This window comes from Scyliorhinus canicula, chromosome 11 (assembly GCF_902713615.1).
Source record: "Scyliorhinus canicula chromosome 11, sScyCan1.1, whole genome shotgun sequence".
Classification (NCBI taxonomy): domain Eukaryota; kingdom Metazoa; phylum Chordata; class Chondrichthyes; order Carcharhiniformes; family Scyliorhinidae; genus Scyliorhinus; species Scyliorhinus canicula.
In genome coordinates, this window is record NC_052156.1 from 163319356 (window position 1) to 163335840 (window position 16485).

The 16485-nt window shown below is 46.9% G+C and overlaps 1 protein-coding gene across 1 annotated transcript in view; it reads right to left on the bottom strand.

Annotated features, from left to right (window-relative positions):
* pfkfb3 (6-phosphofructo-2-kinase/fructose-2,6-biphosphatase 3) overlaps positions 1-13856 on the bottom strand; it is a 115473-nt gene extending 101617 nt beyond the window's left edge. Inside the window, exon 1 of the mRNA XM_038811901.1 lies at positions 13689-13856. Within this exon, the coding sequence (XP_038667829.1) occupies positions 13689-13704 (16 nt within the window). The 5' untranslated portion in view covers positions 13705-13856. The remainder of the gene's footprint in view (positions 1-13688) is intronic.
* Positions 13857-16485: the final 2629 nt, after the last annotated feature.

Genomic DNA, 16485 nt, shown 5'->3' on the forward strand with positions numbered 1-16485 from the left:
TCAAACCAGCTGCCAGCATTGAGCTGGGCACGGCCTAACATTTCAGACGCAATGTCCGACAAGCTGACGGAACAACACCGGAGATGTCGAAGAGTAAATGACATGACAAATGACTGTGCCAGCACTCCCACAGCATGGACAACTGGGATTAAAGTGCTTTTTAGTGATTCCTGAAACAAGCAGCCTTTTTAACAAAATATATTTTTATTCGAATTGTTTTTTGTAACATGCAAAATTCCAAATCATTGAAACAAATGTTACATTATTACGAAACAAAATATCTCCAACGCAACCCCATCCAACCTAACCCAGCCTCCTACCAAGAGTAACCCCTCGTAATGCTCCCACATTCCCCCTCTCCCAAAGAAAGCTCTACCAAACAGACCAACCTTCCCCCCCTTTACAACTGACTGTAACCATCTCTTCAATAAAGGTCATGAACGGCAGCAACCTTGATTAAAACCCGCCCCCCAACTCTCTCACAGTGTACTTTAACTTCTCCAGGTGCAGAAAATCCACCAGGTCCCCTAACCAAGACGAAGCCTCCACCTGAGCAAGACTCGTCTCCTGGTTATTAGAGCGGTGAAGGCCATAACATTTGCCTTCTTCCCCGCCCGCGGCTCTGGCAAGTCTGAAACTCCAAATATGGCCACCATTGTGCACGGCTCCACCTTAACCCCTAGAATCCCTGATATTTTTTTGAAAAAGGAGACCGAAAAATCAACAAGCCTGGGGTAAGACCAAAACACGTGCACGTCGTACGCCAGCCCCCCTAGAACATCTCTCACAGCTATCCTCCCCCTTGCCCCTTGCCCCCCCCCCCCCCCCCCCACCGAGAACACACTCATACGCTCCTTTGTCAAGTGCGCCCTATGAACTAACATCCTTTTGATAACAGGAGATAACGTCCTTTGTCCAGCCGAGCATTCTTCCTGAACCCTAAAACTGGCTCGGCAGAAGAAATTCTCACACCTGGTTGAGGTCTGCATAGTCATAAGTATTTCTTACCCAGAAACCTGCTAGGCCAAAGTAATCTTTGTTCGCCTGCTCCTAGAGACTATGCATCGAGAACCCTCAATAGGCTCATGTTAAAGCTGGTGTCTTCCGCATGGTAGCCTCCTCTGTCTGAAGCTCAAGCATGTTTCTCTGTGTTTTATTGCGATGGTCTATCTCCACCTGTGAAGTTCCTTGGCAGCAGATACCATTTAAAGCAAATTATTGTTATCCGTGTTGGCTCAGGATAACAAGGAACATGGGATAAGGTGGGTAGAATTGAGGTGTTGCTCAACGAATGGCTGGAAGATTCAAGGGGCTCCTACTGCCCCGATACGACAATATGTTTAAATGAACACATATCCTGTGGTTGTTGCAGTGTGTTAGTGAATCTGTACAGCAGGTAGTTCCCCCTTTGATTAGACCCTGGCCATCTCAGGGCTGTACAGGGGACCCAGACGTGGCTGCTGGGGGGGGTGGCGGGGAGGGGGGGGGGGGGGGGGGGGGGCACCTTCAGTTGTCTCGGAATTCCCTCCCCGCCTCTCCATCTCGCTTCCCTCCTTTACGTCACTTCTTCAAACATGCCTCGTTGACCACGGTTTTAGTAATATTGCCTCACACGTTCCAGTCTCACACTTTAGTTTTATTAAGTGCTGGTGAAGTGCCTTGGGACGTTCCATTACATTGAAGGTGCTATATAAATATAAATTGTTGTGCCTCAGAGGATGGAGGGAAAGCAATCTGTACATAAGGCCGTGGGGAATGTACATTTGAAATAAAATGTAATGAACTCAGAATAAAACTTGCCCTTAACGATGACTTTAGGGCTGATTTTTGGTGCTGCAGATTCTTTAACACAAGTCCAACTTGGAAACGTACATCTCACGTTGTTACTGTGCTCAGTTCATTCTTACATTGGATAGTGTCCAGGTCCTTCCAAACTGAAGTGTATTAAGAGAGCTTACAGCCAGTTTGTATAAATCGACACAGTGATTGGACACTGGGATGCAGGCATGCAGCGCCACCTCCTGGTGGGAGGAATGGTAGACCTGGCCCCACCATCACAATTCACAGAAATCCATTCACTGGATGATGCCAAAACCGTGAGATTTCACCCATCAAGGATGAACAGGAAGACAGTATTGTTTTTATCTTGAAGAGTAGGTTGAGGAGTGACCTAATGGCGGTCTTTAAAGAGAGAATGTTCTGGAGTGGAGCATAAAATACCAGCAGGGGCTGGTTGGCCCAAATGGCATCTCCCTGTTACATATTCTATGTAATTCGGAGGCACACAGCACAGTGAGTAGAGACAATGCAGAATCGCTGCAGAAGATGAGGAGTTTTGAGTTCTGTTGCTCCCGTCAGCTTCCCAAAGGCAGTAGCAGCAGGATTCTGGGAACCAGTTGACAGCAAGGTTTCACTGACACAGCAGGGCGCGAATCCGCAAGGACCCATGAGGACGTCAAAGTGTTACATTGCCTGAAAATATTAGAAGCTTTAGTGGCACAGGCTTCAAGGGAAATTAGAGTTTTAATTGCGTGCATGGATGATTGAAGTTATAAATAGTTTAGGTGGCCCTGTCATTTCAATAGATCAAACATCAATTAAAACACAATAACATTATTGTACAGTCTTCTCAACAAGCTCAATTTGATTGTTTGACCTTGAGTCTATTAATCTGCCACGTTATCCAAGCAGTAGATGGTTGTCTGGTGAATAATACACGTCACCACTTGATGAACATTTTACAATACAAAACATCTTTCAAACACACAGTCAGATATAGAACAGCTGTGGCCAACCATTGCCTGTGATGCAACAGGTTTCAAAACTGCACAAGGATTGCTGGATTTAATCTATAATTCTTCCCGTTTCACCTGATAATTAGCATTACCCTATCACCCACACACACGATATTCAACTACTGCGTGGGTTAATAACACGAAAGGAGATTAACCCTCTTGAATGTGCTGTTTTTAGCACACTAATAAAGGTAATGAGTGTGTTCAAGTAGATCACCCAGGAACTTGATGGGCAATGTCCACTGGTGCATAAAAAGCAGAGCCAGCAGGCTGCCCTCACTGTGCTGCAGAGGCCTCCAAAGTCATCTTCCAACCCTGGAGTCTGCTCCGTAGGGCAGGATGGGATGTACTCGCGTTTCTCCTTCCAAACGGTACACAGAGACAGCTCTGTGACCAGAGGGATGAGGCTTTCCATGCTTCCAGCCAGAAGCAGATCCTCCCACACTTCAATCAGGTTTTGGCCAATCCTGTCACGTGCAGATGAATATAAGTCCACTGGTAAGCCCTCGCTCCTGGGAGTTTTATTCGTCTCGGAGGACCAGACTGCGTCTGTCCAGAGAGTAACGGTTTGTCCAACCTCGCCTGCTCGCTGTCAGCTAAGAACTGTGTGATGGAGGACTGGGAGGCTGTGCTGCCTTGTGCACTCGCATCATACCATCCGGCATAAAAAGATTTACAGATCCTCAGCATGTCAGGCTGAGATGACGTTACCGAGCTGTCCTTCTGGGAAGCGAGAGAGGGAAGATCCATTGATCCATTGCTGATCCATTGGCTGAACCTAGACTATAACATTCTGTCCAAGCTCTCATCACCAATCAAGTCAAGTCTGCTCTGGAGTTGGCGATCCATCCTGATGCTCGACGCAAACATCAGTAGCGCAGTTTTTAAAAAAATTTACAGTACCCAATTATTTTTTTTCCCCAATTTAGCGCAGCCAATCACCTACCCTGCTCATGTTTGGGTTGTGGGGGTGACACCCGCACAAACACGGGAAGAATGTGCAAACTCCACACGGACAGTGACCCGGGGCCGGGATCGAACCTGGGTCCTCAGCGCCGTGAGGCAGCAGTGCTAACCACTGAGCCACCGTGCTGCCCACTGGCGCAGTTTCACTGAACAAGTGGGAATTGGAAAGCTGTCCTATCCAATCTAGAGTAAGGCAGGGCTGTCCTCTCTACCCTGCCTTGCTTGTTGTATTGAACATTTCGCAAAGTCCATCGGGAAGAATGCAGCTGTAAGAGGGGTGATAATCTCAGGTCAAATCTTCCCTGTACATGGTCGTTGTCACTATCTGGTACTTAAATCGACTGTCAGTGTGCAGGCAGAGTTTCTGCGGACAGTTCGAAGGGGCCTTGGGAGCCAACGTAAATCACAGCTAGAACAAAGCCATGCTCTTAGCACTATATACCATATATACCGTATATACCATATACGTCAGCCGCTATCTATGTATTTTCCTCATTTATTTATCATATGTTCCATGTTTTTCATGTATGGAGCGATCTGACTGGACTCAATGCAGAACAATACTTTTCGCTGTACCTCGGTACACGTGACAAAAATCTCAATCTTTGAGACCTGGGCCGACCGAACGTTTGTCCTCTTCATCGCTATCACTGCTTGAAGATGTTGCGGATATGGTTCGGATGGGCCAGAGCAAGTGCAAAAAACTGGAAGGAGTGAGCAACCAGAGTAAAACAAAAACTGGGCATCACTCGGCAACACTCCCTCTCCACGACAGGTAAAAACCCGCTGTACAGTTGTGAGGCCATTCTCTCAGTTGCCATACCCGCTGTACAGTTGTGAGGCCATTCTCTCAGTTGCCATACCCGCTGTTCAGTTGTGAGGCCATTCTCTCAGTTGCCATACCCGCTGTACAGTTGTGAGGCCATTCTCTCAGTTGCCATACCCGCTGTACAGTTGTGAGGCCATTCTCTCAGTTGCCATACCCGCTGTACAGTTGTGAGGCCATTCTCTCAGTTGCCATACAGGACGCATACCTCATTCCTGCACCTAGGATGATGAAAACAAATGGAGCAGAGTTCCAATTTCTGATTGAGATTCACTCAGCACTACTGGAAAGGGCTGGTAAATACACAAATGGATTTTGCTTTAAAGGCCCATAATTGAACTTCCCAACGACCGTTACATTTGAACAGTGAGGAAGGGCTTTTGACACTCGTGCAATTGTGTCACATGTCACGGCTTGCAGTAAAGCCGAGAAGACGTGACCAACACAGAATCCACCAGGGTCTATCCTGGTACAGAATCTTTACTCAACATAGGGCCTCACGGTAGCATGGTGGTTAGCATCAATGCTTCACAGCTCCAGGGTCCCAGGTTCGATTCCCGGCTGGGTCACTGTCTGTGTGGAGTCTGCACGTCCTCCCCGTGTGTGCGTGGGTTTCCTCCGGGTGCTCCGGTTTCCTCCCACAGTCCAAAGATGTGCGGGTTAGGTGGATTGGCCATGCTAAATTGCCTGTAGTGTAAGGTTAATGGGGGGATTGTTGGGTTACGGGTTACGTGGGTTTAAGTAGGGTGATCATTGCTCGGCACAACATCGAGGGCCGAAGGGGCTGTACTGTTCTATGTAGGGGCTTTTCACAGTAACTCATTGTCGTGTTAATGTAAGCCTACTTGTGACAATAAAGATGATTATTATTATGTTAAATTCTCTCAATTTACATTCGGAGATAGCATTAAGTCATAATGTCTGGCACCTCATGGAGGTGTTTAAATAGTTCCCTAAATCACGTGAGAAAAACTCAGAAGATTAATGGGCATTATCTCAAATCTTGACTTGGACTACTATCTGCAGCAAGCCTGTACATGAATTGTGTTATGATCTCTTATAAATACCAGGACTAGGATAACTATTCTATAAAAGCTCCTCCTCTCCCTAATGCGATGCTTCTTTTTTAGTGGGCGGTGGTCACCTGATAGTCAAAAGTAGCTTCCTAGAATAGAATCGTATCCATTTGGCAGACAAGGAAATATTCAGCGTAATCCCACTCTCCCATTCTTGGTCAGTAGCTGGGTGGGCTACACCAATTCAAATGCATAGCCAAATAGTTTGTAAATGTTTTGAGGGTTTCTGCCTCTTTCACTTTTTCAGGCAGTGAGTTCCAGCTGGGGGAATGAAAGCATTTCCCCTTGAATCTCCTCAGAACCTCTGACCTCTTACCCTAAATCTGTGCCCCCCCCCCCCCTCCCGTATAGAGCACACAACCAAGAGGAAAACGCCCTTCCTACCCATTCCATCGAGATAGACCTCTCATAATTTTCATTTCAATTAGGTCCCCCCTCAACCTCCTTCATCCAAAAAGAATCCCAGCCTATCCAAATGTCCCTCATAACTAAAATCCTCCAGTCCAGGCAACATCTTCCTGAGGTGAGTGGCTCACGTCCTGTCTCCACTGTCTCAAGGTACAAGTCAGGAATGTGATCACAGAATCACGGAAATATTATGGTGCAGAAGGAGGCCATTTGGCCCATCAGGTCAGCTCCAGCTCTCTGGGTGAACAAATTGTTGTGATGGAATACTTTCCACTTGCCTGGATGGGTGGGGCTCCAACAACACTCAAGAGGCTGGACACCATCCAGGACAAAGCAGTCCCAGTCCACAAACATTCACTCCCTCCACCAATAATAGACAGTGGCCACAGTGTGTATTCGACAGCCCCTTCCAATCACATGACCTTTGCCACCTAGAAGGATATTGGCAGCAGGTGAATGGAAACACCTGGAGGTTCCCCTCCAAGTTACTCACCTGACTTGGAGATATACCGCCGTTCCTTTACTGTGGCTGGGTCAAAATCCTGCAACTCCCTCCCCCCCTAACAGCACTGTGGGTGTACCTACACCATATGGGCTGCAGTGGTTCAAGATGGCAACTCACCACCAACTTCGCAAAGACAATTAGGGATGGGTAACATCCCATGAAGGAATTTCAAAAAGTGATCTCTGCTCCCTCTCTAGTACGATCCCATCCTCCCTCTGTCTTCATGTGACACAAAAGTTCTCAAACTTTTTTTTGCCAAATCCATGCAATTCTTTGTAGATTCATTTGCCATTCCTGCCACACATTTTCTAAGAAACCTTTAGGTCACAATGATGTCCAAATATGTGCAGGCTAGGTGGGGTTACGGCGATAGGGCGGGAGAGTGGGCTTAGATAGGGTGCTCTTTCAGAGGGTCGGTGCAGACTCAATGGGCTGAATGGCCTCCTGCCCTGTAGCAATTCCACGAATCTATAATGGCAGAATTCATTGTTATTGGCCTCAATAACTGGGGGGAAACCTGAGAGAACTAAGCAATGTCAGTCATGTAGGGATTGTATCTCTCAAATATCCAATTGATTCAAGGAACGCTACATCGCCCCAGGTTACTATTAATGGTATAGATCAGAAAGTGGAACAGGATTGTTTCTTCGTTTTTTAATGTATTTTGTTCCAAACATATTCAAACGTACAAAGATATAAATCAAAAAACATTGTCCACATCCCATAGTTTGTGCACGTTTTTCCCCCTTTTCACCCCTTCCTCTCCCCCCACCCCCCGGCGATGAACAATTCCTCAAACATGGTCATGAACAAACACCACCACGTCTCAAATTGGAGCTTGATATTTTCCAGCCGGAGAAAGTTGTAAAAGTCCCCCAGCCAGGCCGCCACCCCCGGTGGTGGTGTCGACCGCCATTCCAACAGAATCCTTCACCGGGCAACAAGAGAGGCGAAGGCCACAACGTCGGCCTTCCTTCCCTCCAGCAACTCCGGCATTTCCGATACCCCATAAATCGCCACCATTGGGTCCAGCTCCGCCTGTACCCCCACAATCTTCGATAGGGTCCCGAGAACCGCCTCCCAGTATCTCTCCAACTTCTCACAGCCCCAGAACGTATGTGATTGATTTGCTGGTCCTCGCCCATACTCCTCACACTCGTCTGCACTTTCTGGAAGAACCCATTCATCCTCGCCTGAGTCATGTGCATCTGTGCACCACCTTAAACTGAATCAAACTCATCCTGGTACACGAGGTCGAACGTACCCCACGTATCGTCTCACTCCATACTCCCCATCCTATACCTCCCTCCCCCCCAGCTACTCCTCCCATTTCTCCTTAATCCTTACCACTGCACTCCCCCTTGTTCCCCAGCCTCCCGTATATATCACCGATCCTGCCCTCCCCTTCCACATCCGGGAGCAGCAACCGCTCCAACAGGATGTACCCTGGCAGCTTGGGAAATCCTCTCAATTCCTTCCACACAAAGTCCCTCACTTGCATCTACCAGAACCCGCTCCCCTTCGGCAGCTCCACCCTCTCCCGCAGCGCTTCCAGACCCTCAAACCTCTCCTCCAGATATAGATCCCTCACCAGCCCTCCAACTCCTATACATGCCATCCGTCTCCCCCGGCTTAAACCCGCAGTTCTCACACGACGGTGTCAACACCGACATCCCCTCCATCCTAAAATGTCTCAACTACTTCCACACCCTAATCGTAGACGGTACCGCCAGGCTCACCATGTACTTCCCCGGCATCAACGGAAGTGACACCATCACCATGGCCCTTAGGCCCAAAGAACTCCTCCTCCATCCTAACCCACTCTAACCCCTCTCCTTCCCTCCACCGCCTCACCTTCTCCGCATTCGCCGGCCAGTAATAATGCAACAGGTTTGGTAACGCCAACCCCACCTTCCTGCCTCTACGTCTGTAACAGGGCCCTCTTCATCCTGGGTACCTTCCCCGCCCATGTGGACTCCGAAATTGCTGCATCCAGTTTCTGGAACAAGGCCTTTGGGATGAAGATCGGGAGGGTTTGGAACACAAACAGGAACCTTGGCAGAAAGTTCATTTTTACCACCCCAACCCTCCCCGCCAACGTCAGGTGTAGCTGGATTGTGTTTCTGAGGACAAGTAAAATAAACGGCAGCTTTTATTTCTCTTGCCCCCCAATAGTTCTCAATACCGGTGCCCCGCAAGGCTGAGTAATTAGCCCCCTACTCTACTCCCTGTACACACGCGACTGTGTGGCAAAACTTGGTTCCAACTCCATCTACAAGTTTGCTGACGATACGACCATAGTGGGCCGGATCTCGAATAACGACGAGTCCGAATACAGGAGGGAGATAGAGAACCTTGTGGAGTGGCGTAATGGCAACAATCTCTCCCTCAATGCCAGCAAAACTAAAGAGCTGGTCATCGACTTCAGGAAGCAAAGTACTGTACACACCCCTGTCAGCATCAACGGGACCGAGGTGGAGATGGTTAACAGTTTCAAATTCCTAGGGGTGCACATCACCAAAAATCTGTCCTGGTCCACTCACGTCGACGCTATCACCAAGAAAGCACAACAGTGCCTATACTTCCTCAGGAAACTAAGGAAATTCGGCATGTCCACATTAACCCTTACCAACTTTTACAGATGCACTATAGAAAGCATCCTATCTGGCTGCATCACAGCCTGGTATGGCAACTGCTCGGCCCAGGACCGCAAGGAACTTCAGAGAGTCGTGAATACCGCCCAGTCCATCACACGAACCTGCCTCCCATCCATGGACTCCATCTACACCTCCCGCTGCCGGGGGAAAGCAGGCAGCATAATCAAGGATCCCTCCCACCCGGCGTACTCACTTTTCCAACTTCTTCCATCGGGCAGGAGATACAGAAGTCTGAGAACACGCACGAACAGACTCAAAAACAGCTTCTTCCCCACTGTCACCCGACTCCTAAATGACCCTCTTATTGACTGACCTCATTAACACTACACCCTGTATGCTTCAACCGATGCCAATGCTTATGTAGTTACATTGTATATCTTGTGTTGCCCTATTATGTATTCTCATGTATTTTCTTGACTTTTGTTTAATTCCCTTTTCTTCCATGTACTGAATGATCTGTTGAGCTGCTTGCAGAAAAATACTTTTCACTGTACCTCGGTACACGTGACAATAAACAAATCCAATCCAATCCAAGGAAATCCACTCATTTATACAGATAGCAAATGAGTGACTGGGGAAGCAATCACACTGAGGGGATCAGGCATTTTCATAAATCACAAGAATGACACTTATGTAGTTTATACTCACTGTATCAAATTGCAGCTTTAAACCATTTAAGAGGCAAATCATTTTCACAGTGAAAGACTAATGGTCAGAAGATCACTACTGAGAGCCCACTGAGAAATGAAAATCGGCAATCTATTCCTGGAAATTCCTATGTCCAGAATGTTTTATGGGACTATAATTCACACTGAATAATTGCGACACGGTTACAAATAAAACGCCCAGCTTAATATGCAGCAGTGAGTGGGTGGTTCTACACAGTGGTGAATAGGGGAACAATAGCACACTCCACACGATTTCTATTCTCTGTCTTGCTGCTGCAAACAGGCACAAACACCCTGCCCACAACAGTGACGACTACGTGTGTATCTATTGTACTGTTTATGGAAACTAATATGGCTTAAAAAGGATGGACCCCAAGGAGAAAGGTTTAGGTGGGGAGAGAAAGCCAAAGGAATAATCGCGGAGAAAGGCCTTTGATGGTGGCAAGAGGAGAAATGAGGCAGAGACTTGAAGGGAGAGATGTCTTGAGTGCAGGAGGTTAGAGATTCCAAGATTCATCCCCAACAGACAAAGCATAGAAGAAGTGGTCATCGGCGACCCCTCAAAATCAAGGATGACGTCTGTCAGGCTTCGGATGATTGAGGAGCCCGATTCTGGATTCATGGGTTCATCACGGTGGCACGGTGGTTAGCTAGGGTGGCCTTGAGTATATCCTTTGGTGACCCTTATGGAGTGTTAGCCAATGGCGAGCTGGAAGAGAAGCTTCCAAGCGATGTGGTTCCCGGGCATCTGGAGGCAATGGCCCATTGGAGTTGCAAATGAGACATAGTCATCTAGGAAGAGAGGTCTGGAGGTTTGTGCACGCGGAGAACCCTCTCATCAACACACCCCCCTCCCCACCCATCCCAACCAACTAGAGAAGCAAGCTTGAGGCAGGGTTGAACAGGGTGATGGGGCGAAGATAGAAAAGAAGAACTGACTTGGAAAAACTATGCCTCCCGGCCCTACGAAACAGAACAGGACTGATAATAGCCTAGGAATGGGGCGTGAACCTACTTCTTTCAAAAACTGTTTGCTTAGGAAAACCAAGGGACAGATAATTATATTTAATATAAATCTATACAAGAGTTATATTTTTTTCAATGAATTATATCCTTTATAACGTCCCAAAAGGTTCGTTGGAACATCATAATTTTGATTTAAAATGTCAACTCGCAACACGCACAATTTGTCAAAACTATGGACAGCACAGTAGCACAGTAGTTAGCACTGTGGCTTCACGGTGCCAAGGTCCCAGGTTCGATTCCCGGCTTGGGTCACTGTCTGTGCGGAGTCTGTACGTTCTCCCCGTGTCTGTGTGGGTTTCCTCCAGGTGCTCCGGTTTCCTCCCACAAGTCCTGAAGGACGTGCTTGTTAGGTGACCTGGACATTCTGAATTCGCCCTCTGTGTACCCGAACAGGCGCCGGAATGTGGCGACTAGGGGCTTTTCACAGTAACTTTGTTGCAATGTAAGCCTACTTGTGACAATAAAGATTATTATTTTTATAATCATGCCTGATGAACAAAGGGGGAAAGCCTGAACTCATCCCTGTAGCTATTTGCATATAAATAGCTCAGATGGGGGTTAGCCCTGCAGCCTCACGGCGCCGAGGTCCCAGGTTCGATCCCGGCTCTGGGTCACTGTCCATGTGGAGATTGCACATTCTCCCTGTGTCTGCGTCGGTTTCGCTCCCACAACCCAAAGATGTGCAGGATAGGTGGATTGGCCATGCTAAATTGCTCCTTAATTAATTGGGTACTCTAAAATTATATTTAAATATATATAAATACCTCTGATGAGCACCACTCTCGCACTTGAGCTAGATTAAATTTGCATACATTTAGGATCACATTGCAGCTGAATGGCAAACTCAAGGCAGAAAATGCAAAGAGGAATAATGAAGAGCAGGAATATTGAACACTGAGAAGATAAGTGAAATGAAAGAGGGGAAGAAAATTGGAGAAGGTGGAAGAAAATAAGAGAAAGTTCTGTTTATATTTTTACGTTATGTTTTTCTCACCATTTTTAGTGTGTGGATTAGGTGCAACAACAGGGTCCCTTATAGCTTCTAAAGTCTCTTGTTCATATCTCGCCTGATGCCCTCACAAATGCTGAGAGAACTGATTTAGATAACCGTGGGAGAACATTGTGGATGTACAGCGGTAGTTACCGTATTCACAGTATCAGCTGTGTTTAGTCGGAATCAACATTGCAAAAAAAGAAGGCTGTCTAGTCATTATTACATTGCTGCACGTGGCAGCTTGCTGTGTAAAAAATGGCTTCCTACCTTACAACAGTGCCCTCAATACAGAGGTATGTCAATGGCTGCAAAGCACTTTATGTTGTGGATATTTATTTTTTTTGTTTTTCTCATGTGATACAATAATTGTGCGACCATCAATAATCAATGGTTGCTGGTAATTTTTTTTTCATAAATTTAGAGTACCCAATTATTATTTTTTACAATTAAGGGGCAATTTAGCGTGGCCAATCCACCTATCCTGCACATCTTTTTGGGTTGTGGGGGCGAAACCCACGCAGACACGGGGAGAATGTGCAAACCCCACACGGACAGTGACCCAGGGCCGGGATTCGAACCCGGATCCTCAGCGCCGTAGGCAGCAATGCTGACCACTGGGCCACTGTGCTGCCCAATGGTTACCAGTAATGATAAATCAGGAGGTGGACTCATTGCTACTCTATTAGATCTAGTCAGATTAATGGATAATATAGATATGCTATTTATATGTAATGATAGGAGCTGATAGATCATAGAATTTACAATGCAGAAGGAGGCCGTTCGGCCCATCAAGCCCTTGGAAAGAGCACCCTACTTAACCCCACACCTCCACCCTATCCCCATAACCCAAGCTAACCTTTCGGACACTAAGGGGCAATTTAGCATGGCCAATCCACCTAACCTGCACGTCTTTGGACTGTGGGAGGAAACCGGAGCACCCGGAGGAAACCCACGCAGACACGGGGAGAACATGCAGACTCCGCACAGACAGTGATCCAAGTCGGGAATCGAACCTGGGGCTCTGGAGCTGTGATGCAATTGTGCTAACCACTGTGCTACGTACTGCATACGGTAGATTATCATAAAATCCAATCTGCTTCAGTAATGTATTTTGGGGAATGAAATCTGCCTTCCTTACCCAGCCCAGTCCGTATGTGACTCCAGAGAACCTTGGCTGACTCTTAAACTACCCGGAAAAAGTGGTGCCAAGGACAATTAGGGGATGGGCAGTAAATGCTGGACTTGCCAGCAAAATCCACATCCTGCCAATGAATTTCAAGGACGGGGCAAGATGTGACTTCAGGTCTTCCCTCACATTGGCACAGCTTTTACCCTTTTACATACAAGCCAGCTCAGGGGGACACTGCAAGATGTTTTCAATCACAAATATGGGGACAGGTCCAATGTATTTCAACACAACTTATACATGTGGCCCGGACATGTTCCACGCAGTTTTATTTTCAAACTAACGCCCTGGCAAAGCGGATCAATGGCAATATAGGAATGCTGGGGCAGTAAGAACCCTGTCAGCTGGCGGTCCCGAATGGTTTGTTACGTGAGTATTTACATCAATATAATACCCTGAAAAGCAATTTCTCGTTAAAAAAAAAACCCAAAACGACTCTTCCACGCTGGCTCCGCTGACTTTGAGAATGTGTCAATAAATCTTCGTTGTTTTTGCAGAAATTATTTATTGCAAAGCTGCAGCCACAGCCTCGCCCCAAAGCCTACACGCCAGGGAAATCACTTGAGGCCAATGAAACTTACCAACTCCTCGAGGCATCTTAAAATCGCCGGGATTCCCGTGGATCTGGGAAGAGGGGGACTGAGCTCCTGGAAGTCTGTCTGTCTGTGATCTCCGCACAGGCTGAAGATTTGGAGCTGCTAATCACCGGGACAGCAATATCTCCACAAGTGCCTTACTCCCATCAACAATGATGTCAAACTGCGATCTCGGAAGTGCGTGCATGCATGCCTGGAGATTTAACCCCTGGCAGCCCGGCACACAAACTGTGTGTGTGAGGTGGGGAGGGAAGGAGAGATGAAATGAAAAATGAAAATCGCTTATTGTCACCAGTAGGCTTCAATGAAGTTACTGTGAAAAGCCCCTAGTCGCCACATTCCGGCACCTGTCCGGGGAGGCTGGTACGGAAATGGTACGAGGCTGGTGCAGGTGTCAATGCCACAGGCAGCCACTCCAATTTAGCATCACCACTTCCTAGGCGCACATACAGGAAGGGGAGTTTTCTTTTATTAAAACAAGGGGTCAATGGGAAAGGAGACTGAGCAACCAATTAGAACGCAGGTGTCTTAAGGGGGGAACCTCTGCATGTCTAGAGGCATCTTGTGGCGAGGGAAAGTCCTGGTGGCTCTTCTTCGGAGCTGAGTGTTTTCTCTTTAATTTTGTGAGGGGTTGAGACGGGGGAGGGGGGCGGGGTGAGGGGTGTTATAGTCACACAACCCCACAGGCATGTTTTTGTTACATATCAGAATTAACAATGTAGAACAAGAATGGTGGTGAATAACCCCATGTTATGTTAATCTGTCTTTGTTAGGGCAGAATGTTGGCCAGGAAACTTGGGGTCATTTGGGGTCTTTAATGTCCCCATGAATTTCCAGGTCAGACAAAACATTGACTCTATTTAATGCCTCCTCTGAAGGACATTAAAATGACGGAAAATGGAACCCTTGGGTCCCCAACAGAGGTGATTGATTAGCACTATTTCTTCACAGCGCTAGGGTCCCAGGTTCGAGTCCCGGCTTGGCTCACTGCTTGGGTAGAGTCTGCATGTTCTCCCCGTGACTGCGTAGGTTTCTTCCGGGTGCTCCGCTTTCCTCCCACAAGTCCCGAAAGACGTGCTTGTTAGATAATTTGGACATTCTGTGTACCTGAACAGGCGTTGGAATGTGGAACTTCACAGGAACGTCATCGCAGTGTAATTGTAATAATAATAATCACTTATTGTCGCAAGTAGGCTTCAATGAAGTTCCTGTAAAAGGCCCCTAGTCGCCACATTCCGGCACCTGTTCGGGGAATTGAACCCACGCTGCTGGCCTTGTTCTGCATTACAAGCCAGCTGTTTAGCCCACTGTGCTAACCCAGCCCCTTCTTGTGTAAGCCTACTGGCGACAATAATAAAAGATTATTATTATACCAGTACCAAAGAAGCACTGGATAATGTGTCCAGAGTGTGAGAGAAGTGGAAACATGGAAAAGCTGAATGGGATATTATTCTGAGCATGTGGAATGGGCAACACTGGACAAACATTCTGTAGGAAAAAAAAAACTTTTTTCTGAAAAGCTTTCCAACAATTGGCTGCTCTGATGGCTCAGAGTGTTTACAGAGCAGACAGTCCCAGGTCCAACCCTTGTTTTTTCCTCGAACATGGTGCTTTCAGACTAAACCTTGTATGATTGCCAAATTTGGTAACCAAAGCACATTAGAAATGCAAGACCTGAAAGTGCTGTAAAAGAAAGTCCGATGACTAAAGTACGAGGGGAAAAAATAATCAGAAAAGCTCTTGATTTTGCGAGCACGGAGGAATCTTACACGTGAAGGAACTAAATGAAGCAAAAATGATTAATCTGATGTAGGATTTCAGGGTAACCCATGATTTTAAAAATTACAAATGGGTACAAATTATCAGCAGACAAGACACAGACAGGTCATAGTTTGACGTTCGGAGACTTTGCAAAGACAGTAGCAGGGCTGGCATGACAGACTGTTCAAATGGCATGACAAAAAAATGGTAATTCCCTCGAGCTAAATAGTTCCTGGTGTGTGAGGGATGTTAACATGTGAAGAACAGGCAACCAAACAAGATTGGTCATCTCACTAGTCTGTGAGCCAACTGGATCTTGCCTTGCACATCTAGGGGGCTTTAATCTCTTTATCCTCCGGTTTTCGCCCTCCCTTTCTCAATGCCAAGATACATTTCCTTGATGTTACAGTTCCTCAGCAGTTAGAACACCAAGTCGTTCATTATCTTTCCCCGTCTGAGTTGCAACAGGTTTTGCACAAAACCTGATCCAGATCGCACCTATGTAAATATGCAGACACTTGAACGAGGGCTCAGCAGATAGTAACCAAGGGTGTGAACCTTGTCAAACACGTTTCCCTGAATGGCATTGGAATACCCCAACCAATGTAATAATAATCTTTATTATTCTCACAAGTAGGCTTACATTAACACTGCAATGAAGTTACTGTGAAAATCCCCTAGTCGCCACATTCCAGCGCCTGTTCGGGTACACAGAGGGAGAATTCAGAATGTCCAATTCACCCAACAAGCACATCTTTTGGGACTTGTGGGAGGAAACCGGAGCACCGGGAGGAAACCCACGGGGAGAACGTGCAGACACCGCACAGTCACCATAGATTACCACCGTTCAGAACGTAACTTCATACCGTTAGTATTCATTTGGTTGAACAGAATTTGTGTATTGCCGACAAAAAAGAGACACGGCGAAGCTTTTTGTCTTGCACTCATCAAGACACTTTGGAAGAATACCGACTTAAGGGGAAAACAACAATTTATACTGCATGAGAAAGGAATGCTGATT